The sequence below is a fragment of the Ornithorhynchus anatinus genome, chromosome 7 (assembly GCF_004115215.2).
Source record: "Ornithorhynchus anatinus isolate Pmale09 chromosome 7, mOrnAna1.pri.v4, whole genome shotgun sequence".
Lineage (NCBI taxonomy): Eukaryota > Metazoa > Chordata > Mammalia > Monotremata > Ornithorhynchidae > Ornithorhynchus > Ornithorhynchus anatinus.
In genome coordinates this window covers 45,009,002-45,032,183 of record NC_041734.1, presented here as the reverse complement: position 1 = coordinate 45,032,183, position 23,182 = coordinate 45,009,002, and the positions used below count along the sequence as shown (strand labels likewise).

The window sequence follows — 23,182 nt, the reverse complement described above, 5'->3', positions numbered from 1 at the left end:
GCTGAAACTGCTTATATGCTGCTCATATACAGAAATATGCCATCTGTGCCCAAATGTAGCCACCTCAATTAACAGCTTCCTGTGACCTCGTCTCTCCTCAGCCATTTTGAAATCACATGTTCCCCGTGACTCCTTAGTTCACTATTTGAATGAACATATAGACAGACTAGAATGCACCTACATTTGCTTTTTACTGAAAGGAAAACCCATTTCTATTTATAAGATGAAAAATCTGGCTCTGCATCTCACATCATAGATCATGTTCTTCTCCATTTACAAGCAGATCAACCCAATTTAAACCAAGATCCACTTTAGGCTATGACGGGACTCTGGTTAATGCTTGAGCTAGATAATGACTTTAACTCCATGTAAATTATAGTGATAATAGCAGTTGCCTTTCCCTGGGCCTACATCTGGGCCTTTGATGTAGAAGCCGTCCAAGTGGGCTGCAGCAATTTGAAGCAAGATCATTTGGGGGACTGCTACTAAGAGGCCTACTTAAAGGAAAGTACCAAATCAAACTGGGAAGTGGGGGTTCTGTGCCATCAGCCTTAAGCTCTGAGACTACGGGGGAATAGTCATGAACCTTTTAAGACGCTTAGAATATTTCATGACTTTCAGCTAGCATTTATACTAATTAAACAATGGGTACACATAATAAATGACTAGATTATCCCAATTTCCTGATATAAGTAAGCCCTCTCAGTTAGCGTTTATACTAATTTAACAATGGATACACATAATGAACGACTAGATTTTCCCAATTTCCTAATACAAGTAACCCCTCTCAGGAATGAGTTGGGTTTTTTAGGCCACCAAGGCAGAGTTAGACACATGGGATCCAATCCTTTGTTAACCTAAGCGATGATTTACTAAATGGAACTCTCCTAAAAGAGTCGATATAAATGCCAAAGTGCTACATGAGGCATCGTGGAGCAATTTATGGAGTGGGAAAAACCAGCTGTACATATGTATATCAGTCTATTCTGACAAAATCATGCACCAGAGCAGACTCAGCCCATGAAGGAAGCACCTATATTAGCATTTTCCTTGGCCTTAATATTAATCAATCAATTTATTGAGCTCTTAGTGTGTGGATTTTGACAAAATAATAGTGGCATTTGTTAAGCACTACTTATGTGGCAAGCACTGTTCTAAATGCTGGGGTAACATCATGTCGGATACCATCAGAGTCTAAGTAGGAGAAAGAACAGGGATTGAGTGACCATTTTACAGATAAGGAAACTGAGGCACAGAGAAGTAAGTGACTTGCCCAAGGTCACAGAGCAGGCAAATGACAAATAAGGTGGGTAAGAGCAACAGCTGCTGCTTCTGATGCTCTTCTTCATGCTGAGGATACTATCTTTCAAACGTTTCTCTCTAGACTGCAAACTAGCTGTGTCCAGGGAATGTATCTACCAACTCTGTTGTATTGTACTCTTCCAAGTACTCAGAGTGTTCTGCACAGAGTATGCACTCCCGCTGATGATGATGACATATGTATAAAAATGTAGTGTCTACCCTGAGAGACTGGGGTGTGAACCTGTCTCCATCTCTTTCTTCCTAACCAAGGAGGAAGGCTACAAAGTAAAGAGTTTGTAGTCAGTGCATCAAGGGAGTGAGAAATGACAATTAATCAAAATGTTCCAGTTTATGAAATGTTGGGAAAGTCCAGCAGAGATTATGCTTAGTCATTCAGAAGGTTACCCAGAGTTACATGATTAGCAAAAAACTCCTGTTACACAGTTGTTAGCCAGTGGCCCATTAGTAGAGAGAGGAGCTGTGAGACCTGCTGGACTGACCGAGAGACCTGGTGAGTGGCTCACAGGAGGTATCGATGCTAAATGCTTATGGGTTACGACCACCCACCTTGTCCCTATTACTGAGGGCCGCATATAAATTCCTCCCTGAGGGTGGAGGCCTACCAAATTAATCTTTTGACCAACTGTCCCAAATTTCTTTGGTATAGGGGTTATCAGAAATGTCAATTTTCCAGGTAATAATGATAATAATAATAATAATTCTGGTATTTGTTAAGCACTGACATATGTGCCAAGCACTGTTCTAAGTGCTGGGGCAGATACAAGTTAATCAGGTTGGACGCAATCCTTGTCTCACATGGGGCTCACAGTCTCAATCCCCATTTTACAGATGAGAGAACTGAAGCACAAAGAAGTGAAGTGACTTGCCCAAGGTCACACAGCAGACACCTAGTGGAACCGGGATTAGAATGCATGACCTTCTGACTCCCAGGGCTGTGCTCTATCCATTATGCCATAGTGCCGGATATGGGGGGGGGTAATAATAATAATAATGTTGGTATTTGTTAAGCGCTATGTGCCGAGCACTGTTCTAAGTGCTGGGGTAGATACAGGGTAATCAGGTTGTCCCACGTGAGGCTCACAGTTAATCCCCATTTTCCAGATGAGGTAACTGAGGCACAGAGAAGTTAAGTGACTTGCCCACAGTCACACAGCTGACAAGTGGCAGAGCCGGGATTCTAAGTCATGACCTCTGACTCCCAAGCCTGTGCTCTTTCCACTGAGCCACGCTGCTTCAGTGTGTGTGTGTGTGTGTGTGTGTGTGTGTGCACGCGCGTGCATGGGTGTGCGTCTACACACATATATTTATATAGACACAACACCACTTTTATAAAAACTATCAATCTGCAGAACCTAAAAATACGATTTGAAAGCACTTAGACATCTTGGTGAGATAGGCTCATAGTTATTACAGCATTATTCATGAGTGAAGTGGACTATGATTCTCACTTTCATTGTACATCCCATTAAAATAGGAATATTTGGCCTTCCAGTGTTTTGGCATATGTTTGAGTTGATTAGCATGTTAGTTGACTAGATGCCTTCTAACTGTAAGCTCACTGTGGGCAAGGAACACGTCTACAACTCTCTGGTATTGTACTCTCCCAAAAGCTTAGTACAGTGCTATGCACATAGACATGCTCAATAAATATCATTGATTGATTGGAGTGGCTATCACTTACGCTGCATCATCTACCCAACCATATGATCACTAGCATTCCAAAGTTTAAACATTTAGTTATCAGTGGACAGGTGAATGAGGAGACTATCATCTAGCCTCTAAAGAGACATTTTGAGAAAACCTAAACCCTAAAATTTCTCATGTGATGGTAACCATTATTGTAATACACACAGATTTTAATGAGGACAATGAGAATCTTCACTTGCCACTATTCCATATATATGTTGCATTACCATTTACAGTTTGACAGATTTAAAAAAAGCACAAGACCTAAAGCAGTTTAGCCTAGTGGATAAAGCATTGGCCTGAGAGATAGAGAACTTGTGATCTAATCCCACCTCTGCCACTTCCTTCTGTGTGACCTTGGGCAAGTCACTTAATTTCTCTGTGCATCAGTTTCCTCAACTGCAAAAATGGGGATTAAATAAGCATTCTCCCTCCTACTTAGATTAAAAGTCCTCGGTGGGAAAGGGACTGTATCTGGACCAATTCACTTGTATCTACTTCAAGCATTTAGAACAGTCTGTGGCACACAGTGAGCACTTAACAGATATCACTGAAAAAAAGAGGGGAAAAAAAAGTATCAAAGAGTGAATTCCCAAGTTGAAAGAGCCTCTTACACAACTCTTTCAGTTTCTCTGGTTTGTTGAGGGTCACTGTGGAATGCACAGTTTATATGTTACTGAAAACAAAACAACCATTCCAAAGAAAGGGAACAAAGCAGGGGAACCCGGTGGGAAAAATCTTGAATATCTGGTCCTAGGATGCAAAAACAGCATCCATTTTAATTCCTCTCATAACTTTGGTATTAGAACTCACAAAGCCATTACAGAAGGCTAAACAGTTGCTGGTGTTCCATGTACCGACTTCACACTTTCACACTTTTAATTAGGCTTCCCAAACAAACTGTGACTGATCTGATTGATTTGGGGTTTTCCTGCAATCTGAATACAATGTTCTACACAAAGCTTTAAAAAATGGCACTGACTTTCTCTGTTCTCTTACCAGACTAGATTGGTTTTGGATCAAACCACAATTCTAATGTGATTAGCAAGTAGCTCATTTCATGCTCCTAAATTTGCTTTATTTTGAAATGTTTCTCTTACCCTTTACTGATCAACCCTTCAATTATGTTATAAATTATTCATGCAACTGTAAGAAACAATGTTACTCCTGACATTTGGCGAATGAGTCTAATGTTGGGTGAAACTATGACGTTTGTGAAAAAACAGCCATTACTTGTATTGCTACAATAATCCACTTCTCCAGGAGACGTTATAATCGTCCAGAATATTGAGACTAATCCGTCAATGGAATTCACTGAGCACTTACTGTGTGCATACCACTGTAGTAGGTGCTTGGAAAAATACAACAGAGTTGGGAGTCACAATCCCTTTCCAGAAACTTATAGTTTACAGGGGAAGACAGACATTAAAATAGATTAAGGATAGGAGAACTAGTAGAGTATAAGAACATTTAGATAAGTATTGGGACTGGGGTGACTATTAAAGTGCCTAAGGGGTGGTAATATTAATAATGATGGTATTTTTAAGCACTTACTTTGCGTCAGGAACTATACTAAGTGCTGGAGTGGATACAAGCAAATCGGGTTGGAGACAGTCCCTGTTCCACGTTGGGCTCACAGTCTCAATCCCCATTTTACAGATGAGGGAACTGAGGCCCCGGGAAGTGAAGTGACTTGCCTAAGGTCACACAGCAGAATAGTGGCAGAACTGGCATTAGAACCCAGGACCTTCTGACTCCCAGGCCCATGCACTATCCACTATGCCAGGGTACACAGTGAAGTTCATAGTTGATTCAGAGGAGAGGGTGAATAGCAACGAGAGCACATGAACATGCTCACATAGTCTAATATCTAAGCCTTTATGTAGTATTTTCCTCTACTGAACTCAAAGTAATGTACAGATACTATTTTACTGACCTTCATAGTGACCTTGTGAATACCTGCCCAGTTATAATAACAGTAATGAAAACTGTTTTATTTGTTAAGTGCTCATTATGTGCCAATCATGATATGTACATTGGGCTGGGGGAAATAATAATAATTGTGGTATCTGTTAAGTGCTTATTACATGCCACACACTGTACTAAGCACTGGGGTGGATACAAGCACATCAGGTTGGAGACAGTCCCTATCTCATGTGGGACTCACAGTCTCAATCTCCCTTTTACAAATGAGGTAACGGAGGCCCAGAGAAGTGAAGTGACTTTCCCAAGGTCACACAGCAGACAAGTGATAGACTCAGGAGTAGAACCCATGACTTTCTGACTCCCAGACTCATGCTCTATACAATATACAATATGTTGTACAAACAATACAAAATAAGCAAGTCAGATGAGCCTGTTATGATGCTGTAAGTGTCTCAGAGCATGTAACTATCAGGTCAATGTTATTCACATTCTCTTTGACAGAACCCTGAAAAGATTTTCAGTTGATGGAGAAGGCAAGTGGAATCCAACGTGGTGGGGGCCAAGATGCACAAGTATGTGAAATTACAGATGATGGACCAGCAAAATTCCATGACATATTTGTTAGAGAGCACTAGATTATAAGGCAACTCTGAATAGCAACTCCCAAATCATCTTGCTAGCTGTATGGGGAAGGAGCCAAACTGAACGATAACCACAGTTTTAAGTAACAATGAATATTTACCTTTTGTGTAAGTATAATTCAAGAAGAAATGAAAATGAATTTAAGCTTTTCAATTTGACAACTGATAAAAGTATATGAGGGAATGACAAAGAAATAAACTGCTTGGTCAAACTGCTGCTAAGAGTCAATCAATGACATTTATTGAGTGCTTGCTGTGTGCACATCACTGTTCCAAGCACTTGGGAGAATACATTACAGTCGAGTTGGTAGACACGATCCCTGTCCTGATGAGAGCAACAATAATATCGCATGCTCTCCTCCTCTTCATCAACCGCTGGCAGCTCTCTTTTCAGAGTTAACTGTTCAGTGAAGGGCCAAGAGGTTTGCAAAGCAAATATGGGGACATTTCCAGTCACCATGACAACACTTTGGTTACATTTTTTTTCCCTCTATTTTCTTGGCAACACTCTGATCATACATATCATCATATGTGGTCAACCTAATCATTCCCTTTAGTAAAGGGAAATATTGAAATGCCATTTCTTTCCCTTTCAACCAACACACCGAACTCTTATCTCCTCCCTCTAACCCCCACCCCCTATTAAAAGGTTAATTGCAGTCTGAAAAGCAGAATACCTTATGTTTAGAAGGAAGGAAGCAAAATTTGGGAGTAATTTTTAAATAAAATTGATGTCCCAAAGCAATAAGGCCCTGAGACATGCACACTAAATCTGACTATAAAGTAATTGATGGATCCTATGAGCAGAGTTAGAGAGACTGATCTTGGCCTCTGCCTTTACTTTCATCAGTGACAGGATTGTGATTATAACACCGTAAGCGCTCAAGAAATACTACTGAATGAATTTACTATGTCCCAAGCACTGTATTATGCGCTCTGATAGACAGAGAAAATTAAGTTGGATCCAATAATAATAATGGTATTTAAGTTCTTACAAATGTGTCAAGCACTGTTCTAAGTGCTGGAGTAGATACAAATTAATCAGGTTGGACACAGCCCCTGTTGCACATGGGGCTCACAATCTTAATCCCCATTTTACAGATGAGGTAACTGAAGAACAGAGAAGTGAAATGACTAGCCCAAGGCCACACAGCAGATGTCAGAGCCAGAATTAGAACCCAGGTCCTTCTGATTTCTAGACCCGTGCTCTATCAACTAGGCAGGGTTGCTTTCCTTCCCAATTTCTGTCTCACATATGGCTCACCATCTGAGTAGGAGAGAGAACTGGTATTGACTCCTTAATTTACAGATGAGGAAATTGTGTCCAACCTGATTAGCTTGTATCAACTCCAAGTGTTTAACAGATGCCATTAAAAAAAAAAAAGAATCCCAAAGAGGAACCACCATTGAAAAAAATCAAATATGACATTAGGATTTATAAACCATACTGAAAACTATTTGAGAGCAGAACTTCTTGATTCTGCAGGAGCACATTTCATTGTACCAAGCAGGCTCTCAGTAAATACTACCATTACTAGGAATAGATCAACAAGTCATTCAGCACTAGTCAGGTACAATAGAAAACTGTGTACCATTAGAGATTAAAACAATAACGAAAAGCTGAAGTGACCATGGAAAAAGGTAGTTTATGATGAAAGATTCAGGGGTTTTCATTTATTGAGACTTGAAGATGATGAAGTTGAAGGATGAACTAATCAAACACCATAAAGGTAAACTGGGGGTAGTAATTTATTAAAATTATACCCTAATGACTCAAAATAATAATTACAGACAATGGGAAGATTTTTCACCCATAAGTTCAGCCTCTGGATTCAGCAAAAACAGGGACCATTTTTGTTAGCCAATCTTAACAGAACTCTGTGAGCTAGGTGAGTGTAATTATCACCAATTGTACAGTGGGAACCCTGAGGCAGGCAGTCAAAATAACTTGCCTAATGCTACCCAGCAGGTATTAAAACTCAGGGTCCTTGAGTTTCCAGTCTGTTGCCCTGAGTTACCTTGCTTCACTAACCATTTTCATAACATGGAATTTATACATTTGCATTAAAGTCTACTGGATAATGTGTTAACCTACACATTGTATATACCAGGCTGGATAGTGAAGGCTGATCTTAATGCCTAAAGGAATAGGCATCTTTCCCATTAAGTGTGGAGTGTCTCATAAAATTTAATTAATGGTTAACACAGATTATTATGCCTAGATTATAAGTGTGGGAAACCTGCTAAATTGAAACACCGTAAGTTTTGTGATGCCTGTTATATATGGCCATAAAAGATATTTGTAGTCATTTTAAGGAATATTAGAGGGATGGAATTCAAACCATTAAATTACCAAAGCTTCTGCCAGTTAATCAATCAGTGGTATTTATTAAGTGCCTACTGTGTTCCGAGCACTGTACAAAGCGTATGGGACAGTACAATGCAAGAGTTGGTGGACACGCTCCCTGCCTGTCCACCAGAGGCTTACTGACTAGAGGTGAAGTCAGACATTAAAGTTAATTATTGATGGCTAAATAAGCGTTGTGGGGCTGAAGGTGGAGTGAATATCAAGTGCTAAAAGGGTACAGATACAAGTACATAAGTGATGCAGAAAGGAGAGAGAGAGTAGGGAAATGAGGGCTTAGAGAAGGCCTCTTGGAGAAGATGTGAAGGTGGGCAGAGTGGCTGTCTGTTGTATTTGAAGGAGGAGGGGTTCTAGGTCAGAGGAAGGATATAGGCAAGAAGTTGGCATTGAAACAGTTGAGATCGAGGTGCAGTGAGTAGGTAGACATTGGATGAGCAACGTGTAGAAGCTGGGTTGTAGTAAGAAATCAGGGCAGTGAGGTAGCAGGTGGTGAGCTGATTTAGTGCACTGAAACAATCAATGGTATTTGTTGAGCAGAGCACTATGTGCAGAGCATTGTACTAAGCACTTGGCAGAGTACAACAGAACATAATTAATGGATATGTTCCCAATCAGTACGGAGTTTCTGTTTGGTGCAGAGGTAGATAGGCAATTACTGGAGTTCTTGAGGAGTGAGGAGACTGAAAAATGATTCAAGCTGTAGAGAGAAGAAGGAACTGGAGTTGGGAGAGACAGGAGGCAGGGAGGTCAGCGAGGCTGATGCAGCAACCAAGGAGGGATATAAGTACTTGGATCAGCACAGTAGCAGTTTGTATGGAGAGGAAAGGGTAGATTTTAGAGATGTTGTTTAGGTAAAACCAACAGGATTTGGTGACAGACTGAATATCTGGGTTGAATGAGACGGATGATTTGAGGATAATGTATACTGCTAAGAGACCAACAGATTATCAGGAGGAATTGAACAAGTAACTGACTATACACACTTGAAGAACCTCTTCAAGCACGTTTTTCATGATAGATTAAGACACATAAGTGGCCTTCTTAAAACAAGCTGGATTTTCTAATGAACATTCCAGAAACTCCATGAATGTGACATAGCAAACAGCTTTTTATTTACACTGCAAGCTATTCCAAAACGTTGGGTCCTCTGCATACCAGATTACCAAAGAGCTGAAATACTGAGCAAATGTTTATCTGTGAGACAATGCCGCTCTTAGTACTAATTACAAAACATTTGATGTTTTGTTGCTGGGACATTTCCTAGTACTCCGTCTGCAAAATCTATCAAAGCTTTGGTATGTCACACAGTTTGTTGTCCATTAATAATGGTCAGTCTACCTCCTGTTAGTGAGGAAGAGAACAATTATCATCCCCCCTGCTGAAATGGGATTGTATTTGTGCTTGCAGCATGCTAAGAAGGAAAGACATTCCTCAAAGGGATTTATCAATAAGTGGCGTTGTTGCTTTGCAGTAGCATTGAAAAGCACATACAATAAAATCTCATAAAATTGACTTGCTCCCTAACAGCCTTTTGAAAGTAAATAAGAATCATATCCTGACAGTCAGATGTTAGTATGTTTAGAGAATAGAGACCAGCTATCTTTCTGACAGTCAGATCTATGAAAAAAGTTTATGGAGTTCAATAAGGCTAACGCTCCTCTGTTTAACTGGCAAATTTAAAAAGGTTGGTCAAGCAGCAGCTCTCAGAACACCCTTACTAAATAGGGAGAGGTTTATGCCCAGGATTCAGAGGGGAAAGCAAACTCAAGAACAACTAAGGAGAACTTCTCCATAACACACACTGGCAGAGTTAAACTCATTTCATTCTAATGAATTTATGTTCCAAGTCATTCAGCATATATTCAGCACCAATTGGTTGCTAATAAAGAACCTATTGGAACCTATTGGTTGGTCACACCATTGCTTTCTTCTAGATTGTAAGCTAAATGTGAGCAGGGAATATGTTTATTGTTGTATTGTACTGTCTTAAGCACTTAGCATAGTGCTCTGCACAGAGTAAGCACGCAGTAAATACAATTGAATGAATGAATTAGCTCCAAACAATATGTTTAAAGGTACTTAATACAATGAATTTCTCATGTTTGGGGGTGATTCAGATGATGGAGTAACAGTAAGGATAGAGATAGGCCATGCTTTTATCCTTCTTGTTAGCATAGCTGAAAAGTGCAACATGTGAACCTACAAATTACTCACTTAGTACTATTTTTTTCTTGGCAATTTATACATAGAACTAGATAAACAAGTTGTTTCTGAAGCTTTTCTGATTGGTTTCAGGAACTATCTTTCCTTAGAGTTACTCTTTAGGCAGAGAGAAAAATAACCTTAGCAATCAGTATCCGAAAAGGTCACTGATGTTCTCTTTTAAATGCTCACCTGTTCCATGTTGAAGAAAAGTGACAGTTCGGTGGCTGTCTTTAGATGTCCTCAAAGCAAGGATAACTAGAAAAGGCACTGATTTAGAAATTAAACTGCTCCATGCTATCCTCTTCAAGAGGAGCTGTATCAAGTCAAATGAAGATCCTTTCCCTCTAGAGACCAGAATATTACTACTGTAGGCATCAGGTAGCATCTCTTCTTGGCACATAATTTCATTTCAGAGAGCTTTAACTCTGTATCATGAGTACAATCTATGGGTGCCCAGATATTGAGCAAAAAACAATCTTTCTGATCTGGGGAAATCCTTTTATCAAGATTCTCTATCCTGGGACCCTGAGCTCTCTTTCTATGCTATTCCATCTTGAAAATATGGTATGCTTGTTGGCAAATTTTCAAAATCAGTGAATGAGGGAAAAAAACACAATAATAATCTCTCTGCCCACTGTGGGAAAGATTTTCACTCCTTTCCATCTTGGGCTAGAGGGTTAAATGGCCACGTGTTAGCCTCCTGGAACTCTGGAATCAATGGAAGCATATTGTTTTCAGGCATGGAGGTAAGCAAAATTTCCACCAGTGACTTTAAAACTAAAAATAAATAAAAACCAAGGGCTAAGATGAATGATACTCACTCAGCATTTATTTAGGCCTTGGAATTTTCCAAGCACTTTGCAATCATTAATTAATTAGTTCAAATAATGTTCTACTTTACTGAGGTTAAAACTGAGGCACAGGGAGGTTCTGAGACTTAATCATGGTCAAAAAGCAAATTCAATGGCAAATTTGAGATTAGGACTTGGTGCTCCTTGATCCCAGACCAGTAGTGGCTCCAGAGGCCAGTCTGAGCCAAAATGTGGACAATAATGTACTCTGTGTACAATTACAGCTGAATGTGGCAGTGTTCAACGCCAAACCCCAGCATGAAAGAAAATCTCTCTCTCTCTCTCTCTCTCTCTCTCTCTCTCTCTCTCTCTCTCTCTCTCACACACACACACACACACACACACACACACAGAGTTTGCCCATTTCAGAGACCTCTTTTTTCTTTCTCAAAACACAGTAGACGATTGAATGTCAACCTGTAGCACATCTCAAAGGAAACACACATAAAAATACCAACTTGAGGAACTGAACTGCAATTATTCTAATACACAGGTGAACACATTGCTAAAAATGCATTCATTGTTGGAAAAACAAACATTCTGGGTTAAAAGCTGACATGAATAACTGATGTTATCCCCAAATTGTAAATTGTATGCTTGGATACCTGGAATAATTAACGTGTACAAATACGAACATGGCTATGATGATTTCAGTGTCTAGTTAAAACCAAGGGGTAGTATGTTCATTCTGGAATTCAAGTGAGGAGTGTGGGCAATCTGACATAAGAGTGGGCCTTTGCCAACACCAAAGATCCAGAATCTATGTCCTACTCTTACTGCCAGTTCTCTTCCAGGTGCAAAGCCCCGATTAGGTAGCTGCCCATCATGAGATGGCTGAAGTTCCAGCTTTAGGTTGTTGAGGAGATGTTGCTCAAAATAGTAAGTAACCTGGATAACAACCAAGGACTTCAAGAACTGCCCCACCCCTCAAACCCCTTCCCCCATACAGCCTCTGCATCCCCTAGTCATCTCAGAGATGCCTCTTTTTCCCCTGAGCCACCTCATTAAACTGCAGTCTCAATCCATTGTAGCTGGGGCCAGCACTCCATACAACATGGGGCTAAGCATGCCTGCTTGTTTTGGCATTTGTTGAGTGGCACATTTTATTCCAAGACCCAGAGGAAAGTGTTTTGGGAATGCAACAGGGTGCAGGGCAGCTGAATCCCATTTGCACTGAATTGGATGCTTTGTTTGACGGAGGGTGCCATTCCAAACATGCTGGAAGAATGAAACAAAGAAAAGATTGTCCGACTTGGTTAATTTGGCTAATCTTTTTGAAGAATTGAAACAATCTCTCTCTGAGTTTTCCCAATTAGATCTTGGAAACCAAGGCCTCTCCTAGGTTCAAGTAATGAAAGCATTTTGAATTTAAGACCAGCATTGCTGCCTCTCTCAGAAATGAGTAGATTATTTCACACCTCCTCAAAGCACCACAGTGATGGAAGGAAACACCAGACAATAGCATCATATTCTATTCTCCAGCCCAGGAAATGGGCCCTCAGAGGAAGCAGCTATTTCAATGTCAGCACTCCCGATTTCTGGGGCACAGGGACACCTTCCTTAAGTGAGTATTTATTTATAAATCAATGCAGCTATTTTTCAAAGGAGCTGAGTCTTGTCCCTTCAATATGGCACCTTTTTTCAGCACCATTGGGAACCAATAGAAAACTGAGACTCTACGTTAGCCAGGACAGAGATGCTTTTGACACAATCTAGTGGCCACATTATAAAGGAGCAGACCAGAAATCCCACCCCTCTAGCCTGTCCAGAGCTAGGCTGGGTCTGCTGGTTTGGAAAAAAATGTTAATTTATTTCCTACCTTTGGCTGCAGTGTTGATGCTTGAGGTGCTAAACCAGGATCTGTGATGTATGTCTTCTTAGTCCCCGGGGGTTGATACATCCCAGCTGGATTCTGGGGTGGGGCCACTGGAGGGGCATAGGTTGGCTCTGGCTTCCAGGTATTTTGCTGTCCAAAGGCTGGTTCAGAGCCATTTTTTCCCCCATAGCCAGGACCTCCAGAGTAATAAGCGTCTTGGTAACGAGCCGGATTAGGAGCATACCCATAGCTAGGTTCAGGCTGGCGCAGAGGCGGTGGTGTATACCCATAATCGGGCCCTCCTCGGGGCTGAGAAGGGGCATACTGCCCAGGTCCTGGAACACGAGCTGTTTGAGGACCATAGGTCTGGCTCAGTCCTTGATTGAAATACTGCCCGGGTTGAGGAGCTGGCATGAAGTGCGAACTGGGTTGGGCCGATTTCACTTGCACATTGAATGTAGGCCTCGTTGGGGTGGAAGCAGTGGTGTAGGAGGCGGGCACTGGTTGGGGCTGAGGTTTCAGCATGCCTATCGGGGCTACTGGGATGGGAGAAGCCTGGGCCACAGGTTGGGGCTTAGAAGTAGATTTCTTGGTGGCCGTCAAAGGTGGCTGGTTAGGGATGACCATTCGTTTATGGCCCGTGACAGGGGTAGAGACAGGAGGTGAGGCAGTGGGAATGGCTGAACCCTAAGGGGGGGAAAGAAAAAAAGGAAAGAAAAGAAAACATGGTAGAGATTACCAATAGGTGAAAAAATAATAATATTCCCAATAGAAAAATGAAAATAGGATCATAAATTCATTTTGTAAAACACCTTTAGCAAGTCAGACACCGACGAGTGTTTTGCATAACTCAGTGGAACAAGCAGTAACTCGAAAAATAAATTATCTAATTTTGCTAGTAAATTACAAGGTGACATCGAATAAAAGATATTAGCCAAACAGTGAGCTTCCCTATCTGTAAAATGGCAACACCGAAACCCAATACTCATTTTAAAAGGCTATGGAGGGTAATCACTAATAAAAATGATTGTGACAGTAAGTAAAATGCTAAATCCTGAGCTCACACATACTGAAACAATACCCAAGCCGTACTTTCTTTCCTGTTTTAATATGTATGTGTGTATGTTAATTTAAATTTGATTCACTTTAAAAGGATGGAAAAGGAGACAAATAATGAATGGTAAAAGCATATAGTCTACTAAGTTAAAAAATATGCACAAAGGCATTAATATTTCACATTAATAGGGTACAAAATAAAGGGTGTGAAATGATGGGACATCTGGGACTTCCCTTAAATGGGAACTATCCAGATTTTTAAGACAGGCCCTAAAGATACAGAATGTGAAACTGCAAAACAAAATGGAAAAGGCTAAAGTATAATTCTCATTAAGTTAAGAGGTACACAGATGGACACAGGTGTATAAATGATAAAGTTACAGGAAACATCTCAATCTGCTGAAAATGCAGTAATAGAGAAACATAGCTTACGGCTTGGCAATAATTCTAGAAATTGTGATATACTGCCCAAATCCATACCTACTCTACTGAACTATTTAAATCATAATACCTTTTTCATTGCTACTAGGGATAAGAAAAGCCAGTGGCATGATGGGCTTGGTTAAACTCTGTGGTTTTGTTTTTTTCTTTAAATATTCAGGTACATGAACTATCTCTTCCCTTTTAGTACTTGATTTTCAGGGAAATGTGATAAAAAAATGAGAGGTAGTTTTTATTCCCCCAAACACAAGATAGTGAAGCATTAGCAAAAATGATTCTTCCTTAAAAGAAAATTTTCTAATATTTGATAAGGAAACGCAAATTTGAAGAGAGAAAAGTATCAGATCATATGTTTTGGTGGGGCTAAACACAATGTGAACTTCAATGTCCATATCAAGTCTATAATGAGAGTTCAGAATTTGGGAGTTGATTCTACTTATTGAGGAATAGATTCTCTGTTCTTAATTGGTTTTGTCTTTGACAATACTGGTTTCTGAAAATCTGCTCCAGTACACATGATAAAAAACAAATGAAAAACTCAATGGTTGGGACATTTAATCACTCAGCTTTTCTAGGCAGTACTTTGCAATGTCTCTGGACAATTGACTTGATCTCTCCCTGAATGAATGACTGCCACAGAAATACTAAATACTGAGTTTATAAACCAGGAAAATACTAACAAACTTCAGGATTAGTAAAATGATTTGTGCACTTAAAAGGTGTCTGATTGCTAGAGCAATACTCAGAGCTTCTTATTCTCTTTGAATTGGTTTTTGGTTTAATGAAAAGAAAAAAAGTCTCACATGGTTCCCTTTTTAGCCAAAAAATCAGGGGAAAACTCTGAGAAATGAAAATGCCAACGTGGTCTGTGGCTGAGTGTTTGGAAGAGCCCTTGCTAAACTTGTTGATACACCTGCCTATATGCCCCTGAATTTCTAACACAGTAAGTAATTGGAAACAAACTGGAGTGGGGGGGGGGGGGGGGAGAGAAAGGGAGAGGGAGAGAGAGGGAGAGAGAGAGAGGGAGGGAGAGGGAGAGAGAGAGAAGGAGAGAGAGGGAGAGAGAGAGAGGGAGAGAGAGAGAGAGCATGCACGTGTGTGTAAGCGGCATAGAAAAAGCATGGATTTAGGATCAGGAGATATGGGTTCTAATTCTGACTGTGCCACTGCCTGTTGTGTGATTCTGGGCAAGTAATTTAACTTCTCTGTGCCTCATTTTCCTCATTTGTAAAATGGGGATTAAACACCTGTTCTCCTTCCCTCATAGTTTGAGTTCCATATTGTGCCAGGATTATGAATCGTCTGTTTATCTACCCCAGTAAATAGTGCAGTGCTTGTACATAGTAAACCTTAAGAATACTACAATTACTATTTTATAAATGGCTATCCTATAATGTGCCTGGATATAATAGGCATACATATTTATGTGCAGTAATTTAATAAACCCTCATTTCCCCTATTCCCTCTCCATTCTCCATCTTATACTTGGGTTTGTAAAAAGCTCTGTCCTGGGAGTCAGAGGACCTGGGTTCTAATTTCAGGCTCCTCCATATGTTTTGGGCAAGTCACTTAATTCCTCTGTGCTTCAGTTCCCTCATCTGCAAAGTGGGGACTAATAGAGAAGCAGCGTGGCTCAGTGGAAAGGGCACGGGCTTGAGAATCAGAGGTCATGAGTTCGAATCCCGGCTCTGCCACTTGTCAGCTATGTGACTGTGGGCAAGTCACTTCACTTCTCTGTGCCTCAGTTACCTCATCTGGAAAATGGGGATTAACTGTGAGCCTCAAGTGGGACAACCTGATTACCCTGTATCTACCCCAGCGCTTAGAACAGTGCTCGGCACATAGTAAGCGCTTAATAAATACCAACATTATTATTATCTGTTCTCAGTCCTACTTAGACTGTGAGGCACATGTGGGACCTGATTATCTTGTATCTACCCTGGGGTTTGGAACAGTGCTTGGCACACAGTAAGCATTTAAATACCATAAATATTATTATTGCCTTGAATTTACCCCACCCTTGACCCAACAGCACTTACATACACATCCATAACTGATCCTAATGCTTGTCTCCCCTTCCAAACTACAAGGTATTTGTGGGAGGGGAAGTGTCTACCAATTCTGTTATATTGTACTAATCCAAGTGCTTAGTTCAGAGCTCTGCATATATTAAGCACTCAATAAATACTATTGATTGATTGATAATGGAATAGTCAATTTTCTTTAGGTACCTCACTCTATTACTACTACATGATGAATAAACCAATGATTTGAATTTTCAACCCCTCTTGCTCACTTTTTCCCCTCGCCACTAATATATTTTAATTCTCCACAGAGCAGCAAACATATATTTTGTATTTCGTTTTTGGTGTACTCTCTTCCAACTAAAGGACATTTCTATGTACTCTCCCAAAGATCTAGTATACTTCCCTGCACAAGGCTTGTCGTTGTGGTTGTTTTTAAATGGTGTTGAGTTGTTACAGATTCATAGTGACTCTATGGACATATTTTCTCCAGAATATCTTATCTATAATCAGGAATCTTACTAACGGTTCTTCCATGATCATTGTTATCGATTCTATTCATCTAGCTACTAGTCTACCTCTTCCATGTTTTTCTTGAAGTTGCACACTATAGGAACTCATTAGACACCAGTGAAGGTGATGATGATGACAGAGACAAGCATGCGATTGTGCAAATTAACATGCCAGTGATTCCCAAAGGCCAGTCTAGGTGGAAGCAATTAATTTTACACAAGTTGAGGCTAAAACTCAGGCTTTTGGTGATTACTGAAATCAGATGGATCAGTCTGTAATACTAGCCTGTCTAGGAAAGTCTACTGAAAATTAAACAGGAGGTCTTTAAAGATAAGTAGAAGGTTTTAATCTGCAAAGATGCATTTATTATTTAGAAAAAAAAATTTAAAGGCCCTTGTGAACAAGGTACTGATCTAATAAACAACAAGCACAGATTATAGTTTTCAATCTTATTGAAAACATCTTTCATTAGGCACATCATTTTCTTTCATTTTCATATAGTACTTTGCAAATACACTCAACAATCAACAGTGGGATATCCTTGATTTTTTCATAAACATAAATCCCATAGCATAGAGCGGAACACCTTTCTGAGGCATTTCCTCAGCATTTTTTTTTCAAAAAGCTTTCCTCTTTAATGAATTCTTACAGTATATCAATAATATCCTAACAATATTTTCACTAAAAATGACACAGCTGAAGAGATTGATACAGTTGTGACATGTAACTTTCTCTAGGCCACAAATTAATTCACAAGGGACAGAATGTAGAATTGTAATTTCCCAATCCTGACCACTAGCCACTAGAAGGTGCACTAATAGCATGGGTGAAATTTTGTCCCGATGCTCACTGCATATCACCCCATTATAATTGAAATAGCAAATATTTCAGGGAAGGTGATTTTTAGCTCAACACTGAATGAAATTTTACGTGACCATTCCCAATGTTGAGGGGCTTCAGAGGCTCCTACTTATATAAATAAATCTACAGTACAGTACATTTTGTACTAAGCATTTGTTTGGCAGGCACTCTGAAATTCCACTGAGCTGAGGGTTAATTTAATCTAAGAGCAAGTTCTATAATCTAGGAATGCAATGACAAGAGGAGGCTATTTCCATAGTAAGCAATCTTGTATATCAATATTCTCCCTCTTTAATATTCTCTCTCTCTTTCTCTCTCACTCTTTCTTTCTTCGCCCTCCCTCTCTCCCTCCCCCCGACATCTAGTCTACCACCGCAAGATGGATACCAGTAAGCTACAGACTTTGCCCAATCACACAAATAAAATATGGTTCAATAAAATATGGATCCATCAAAAGAAAAAAAACAAACTGAATAATGAAAAGTGCAAAAAGATTATCCTGGGATCTAAGGAAGCTGGAACATGATAAAAAATAACTTCCTTTAGTCCTTTTACATCTTTACACTCATCTTTGGCATTTATGCATGTTATTTTACGGGCTTGTAGTATATAACCGATCTACAAATGAGAAGCAGCATGGCACAGTAGATAGGGCATGGGCCTGGGAGTCAGTACAATATGGATTCTAATCCCAGCTCCACCACCTGTCTGCTGTGTGACCTTGGGCAAGTCACTTCACTTCCCTGGGCCTCAGATACCTCATCTGTAAAATGGGGATTGAGATTCTGAGCTCTATGTGGGACAGGGACTGTGTCCAACCCTATTTGCTTGTAACCACCCCAGAGCTTAGTACAGTGCCTAGAACATAGTAAGCACAAAAAAAAAACAGTTATTATTATTATTCTTTATTTTCTCTTACTTATTCAACTATTTGATCATTCCATGCTCTTGCTACTTCAAATTATAACCTTCTTCATCCTCCTCCTCTATTTGCAAATAATTTATGTCTGCTGGTCTCTGCCATTATATTATCAGCTCCTTGAGCATAGGGACCCAGCTATTTGCCTGTCTGTTGAACTCTCCCAACAGGAGTGTTCCACATATGGAAGGAACTCAGTGAATTCCATTTATTTATTAGTCAAGTAGAGAGTGTGAGAAAAATGCTTTTGTGAAAGGCATAATTGGATTTACCCATTTGTACAATTTTTATGCTGTCCTCTACTACAACCTCTAAAAGAACACAGTTCACAACATTTAGCCTACAAAGAGGAAACCAAACTGACAGGTTCAAAAGAATCATGGTTTTACTGCCCAGCTACAGATGAACGAATACATATTCCTGCTCTCAAAGGTGGCAAGTTGGAGAAGCAGCATGGCTTAGTGGACAGAGAATGGGCGTGGGAGTCAGAGGTTATGGGTTCTAATCCTGGCTCCACCACATGTCTGCTGAGTGACTTAAGCAAGTCACTTAATTTCTCTGGGTCTCATTTACCTCATCTATGTGGGACAGGGCTGTATCCAACCTGAATACCATGTACATACCCCAGTACTTAGAACAGTGCTTGGCACATACTATACTATCATTATTATTATTATTGTTGAGTTGGCTTGACTAAGCATAATTTAGAAGTTTCTAAAATAGCTGTGGAGTTCATCATGCAGTGCCACAAATATAAGTGGTCATATTTGCATCAGCGGAAATGATCAGATCCTGGTTCAAGGTTTTCTTGAAGACCTTCAGGATACAAAGAAGATCACTAAGCACTAAGCACCTGTGAAGCAGCATGTTTTAGTGGAAAGAGCACGGGCTTGGGAGTCAGAGGTCATGGGTGTTAATCCCAGCTCCACTGCTTGTCAGCTGTGACCTTGGGCAAGTCACTTAACTTCTCTATGTGTGTTAACTCATCTGTAAAATGGGGTAAAAGACTGTGAGCCCTACGTGAGACAACCTGATTAACTTGTACCTACCCCAGTGCTTAGAACAGTGCTTGGCATATAGTAAGTGCTTAACAAACACCAACATTATTACTAAGCAAAATGCTTAGGGTTCAAACCCCAGGGCAGTTCATTTACCTATGCTTGTTTGACCTCGAAAATGCTTTAATGAATGCATAACCTACTCCTCAGTTTGCTCAGATTTTCTCTCCCCTATTCAAGAGATATATTTGTTTTCAAGTGATTGCTATTATAACTTTGAACGTCAAATGTGTTATGTTCTTGTACACACACGTTTCTCTTTTTGTAACATATTTTGTTCTCCTAAATGGAGGTTGTTTGTCCATTTATTATAAAAAGATAAAGGAACAATCACAGAAGGGCATAATTTCCAGGGGAAAAGCACTTTCACCACAGAGGAGGAGGAAGGGTTGAAAATGTTTTCAGGAGGAAAAACTACAGGGACAAATAAGAGCCCTATTCAACAAAGCTGTACATATCTCTTTATCCCTTTAAAACAGGCCCTGAATACAGATAATGACTAACTACAGCAAAATTGCTCACATTCCAACTTTTGTATATTCACTAAAACTGTTCTACCTTTAACCCTCCCCTTCAAAAATCCTTTTTAATATTTCAACTATTGCATGAATTGCTGAAGCATACTTATGTATTGGGCACATCTGCTGTTTCAGAAAGAATCCATTCTCTAATGGTAAATTCATACCTATTGAGAGGAACAAAAATAAATCTACAGCAGGTTTAGTGAATGCCCAAGTGAAGCTCATAATGGCAGCAAGTGGCAGATTTATTCCTACTAGCCTGTATTCCTTGGGAGTTGAGGCTGGGGGAAGAGTGTAATGAGTCCTGAGTTCCATTTCTGGTTCATTCACTGTGCACACCTGAGCTGAGGTGTATCACTTCTCTGTCAGTCAAGACCCAGGTGAGAATTAAATGTCGCTTATGACAATGTGAGAATCAGATGAGCAAAGGCAGGATGGCCTCGTAGAAAAAACACAGGACTGAGAATCAGAAGACCGTTATTCTAAACTCAGTTCCACTACTGGCCTAATATCTCACTTTAGGTGAGTTAATATCTCTTGGCTTCGGTTTCTTCATCAGTAAAATGGGGATAAGATAGATGGTGAGACCTATGTGAGTCAGGGACTTTGTCTGATCCTCAAACTTTGTATCTACCCCAACTCTTAGCACAAGGTGCTTAATAAAGACCATGGCAATTAGTATTTTTTACATTTGTGCTGGGAAAGCATTTTATAATTTTCAAAAAATGTAAAAAAAAAAATATCATGTAATTCTATACCTATTGAGTAAAATGTATCCACACTAGTCATGACTCCTTGAGGCCATTTAGTCCTTGCAAAAAGGGCAGTACTATCCCAAAAGGAACTCATGTAGAACAATCCCTGCTCTGTGTCTGACCTGATTAACTTGCATCTAACCCACCACTTATAACAGTGTTTGACACATAGTAACTGCTTAAGAAATACAATAGCAATAATGACTGTAATGTCCAGAGGTAAATCAACCACTGCCCCATGTTTTTGCATTAAAAAGTTAGATTTCAAAGTGACCAGTTACTTTAGAGAGAGGCTATTCTGCTGCATTTGTAGAATTCTCAATCCCTTCTTCTCCTCATGATTGGACCTTGTTACTGATGACCAAATTCCAAAAGTTTTGTACTTCAGGGTAGAATCTTGACTGAGCAATGAAATAAACCTGATGTCCTACTTTTGACTTTTAATAATCTTGATTGTATCCTTTTTTATGATGTGTGTTAAGTGCCTACTTTGTGTCATGCACTGTTATAAGTGCTGGGGTAGATATAAGCTAATCAGATTGGACACAGACCCTATCCCATATGGGGCTCACCATCTAAGGAGGAGGAAGAACAGGAATTTTACATTTACATTTTACAGATGCGAAAACTGAGGCACAGAGAAGTTAAGCGACTTGTTCAAGGTCACACAGTAGGCAAGTGGCAGAGCTGGGATTGGAACCCAGGTCCTCTGGCTATACCCAATAGGCTATGTTGCTTTCACAAAGGATGTTCAGAAATTCACACCCATTTATGGGACTTTATGGGATGATGAATTGTCAGATGATGAATTGTCACACCTTTGTGCCGGTAAATGAGAACACCTGTGAAAATGTTTTTGAGTTCTTCAAGAGAAAAGTGAGTTTCATTCCCAACTCAACACCATATTATATTATTACTGGGATTGTTATTGTTGTATTAATAAACAGTGTTTATTCTGATGAGGTTATTACCCCAAAATAAAATAAAGAATGAAAATAATTTCACTTCTCCCCTGCAATGAGACATAACATTCTGTGGAGAATTACTTGTTCTCAGTCCTACAACCCATCTCCCCTCCCTGCCTCAAGCACAGTCACCAAGATGTTTGGTCACTCCTAAGATGGGGTTGTGGGGCAGAAGGGAGAGAAGGAATACCTTTCTGCCCTCAAGTATTACCCCAGGAGAGCAATCTCAAAAGGTAAAGACGTTCTCAGGGTAAAGGGGACATTTCTGATGTCCTCTTACCTTCAGCCGTGGGACAGGGACTTCAGTGACTCTACCCTTGTCCCGACCTTCAAGCAGAAAGGTAAGTACGCTGGGGCTTTGGGTTGGCAAAACCCTCTGACAGTCCTTCCTTCCTCTCAAAAATCTGGAAGGGTTTATTAGTGACTACTGAGAATTTTGTATGCCTCAAAGAGAGATATTTAACAGTGAAACTGATAACTCTAACTAGTACTCATTATTGGCAGGACACAGAACTCAACCAGGTCAATGTCACCTAGAAGCCCAGTGCAGTTGAAAATAGGGCGGGAAATCCTGGGTTTGCCTGGGAGATAGCCGTTAAGGTGTCCTTGAGTCTAGGAGAGCGGTTTATCACCTTGATGACCATTTTAGATAAAGCATGAATCTGAGTTTTGACCTTTTAATAGCAATAACAATAATGATAATAATAACATCTGGTAAGTGCTTATTTCATGCCAACCACGGTAATAATAATAATTGTCATATTTGTTAAGCACTTACTATGTGCAAGACACTGTATTAAGTGCTGGGGTGGATACAACAAATAGGGTTGGACACAGTCCCTGTCCCATGTGGGGCTCATGGTCTCAATCCTCATTTTATAGATGAGGTAATTGAGGGGCAGAGAAATGAAATGACTTGCTCAAGGTCACCCAGCTGACAAGAGGCAGAGCCGGGATTAGAGCCCATGACTTTCTGACTCCCAGTACTATGCTCTAACCACTATGCCATGCTGCTTTTCTACTAAGCATTAGGGTAGGTACTAGGTAGGTTGGACACCATCCCTGTCCTCATGGTTCTCACAGTCAAATTAGAAAGAACAACAGGTATTTACTGCAAATGAGGTACTGTGACTAGCATTTTCATGAGCACCCTCCCTTCCTGAATTTCACCTGACTTGGAACAGGGAGGAAAGAGTGGGAGGAAGGAATGAAGGGGAGGAATTACATCAGCACCCTTCCCCACTGCTCTGTATCTG

At 40.1% G+C, this 23,182-nt stretch overlaps 1 protein-coding gene across 3 annotated transcripts in view; it reads right to left on the bottom strand.

The window, feature by feature from the left end:
• LOC100080375 (LIM domain containing preferred translocation partner in lipoma) overlaps nt 1–23,182 on the bottom strand; it is a 721,700-nt gene that overhangs the window by 256,506 nt on the left and 442,012 nt on the right. For all 3 annotated transcript variants that reach the window (XM_029068642.2, XM_029068641.1, XM_029068644.2), the window contains one exon: nt 12,817–13,500. In XM_029068642.2, the coding sequence (XP_028924475.1) occupies nt 12,817–13,500 (684 nt within the window). The remainder of the gene's footprint in view (nt 1–12,816; nt 13,501–23,182) is intronic.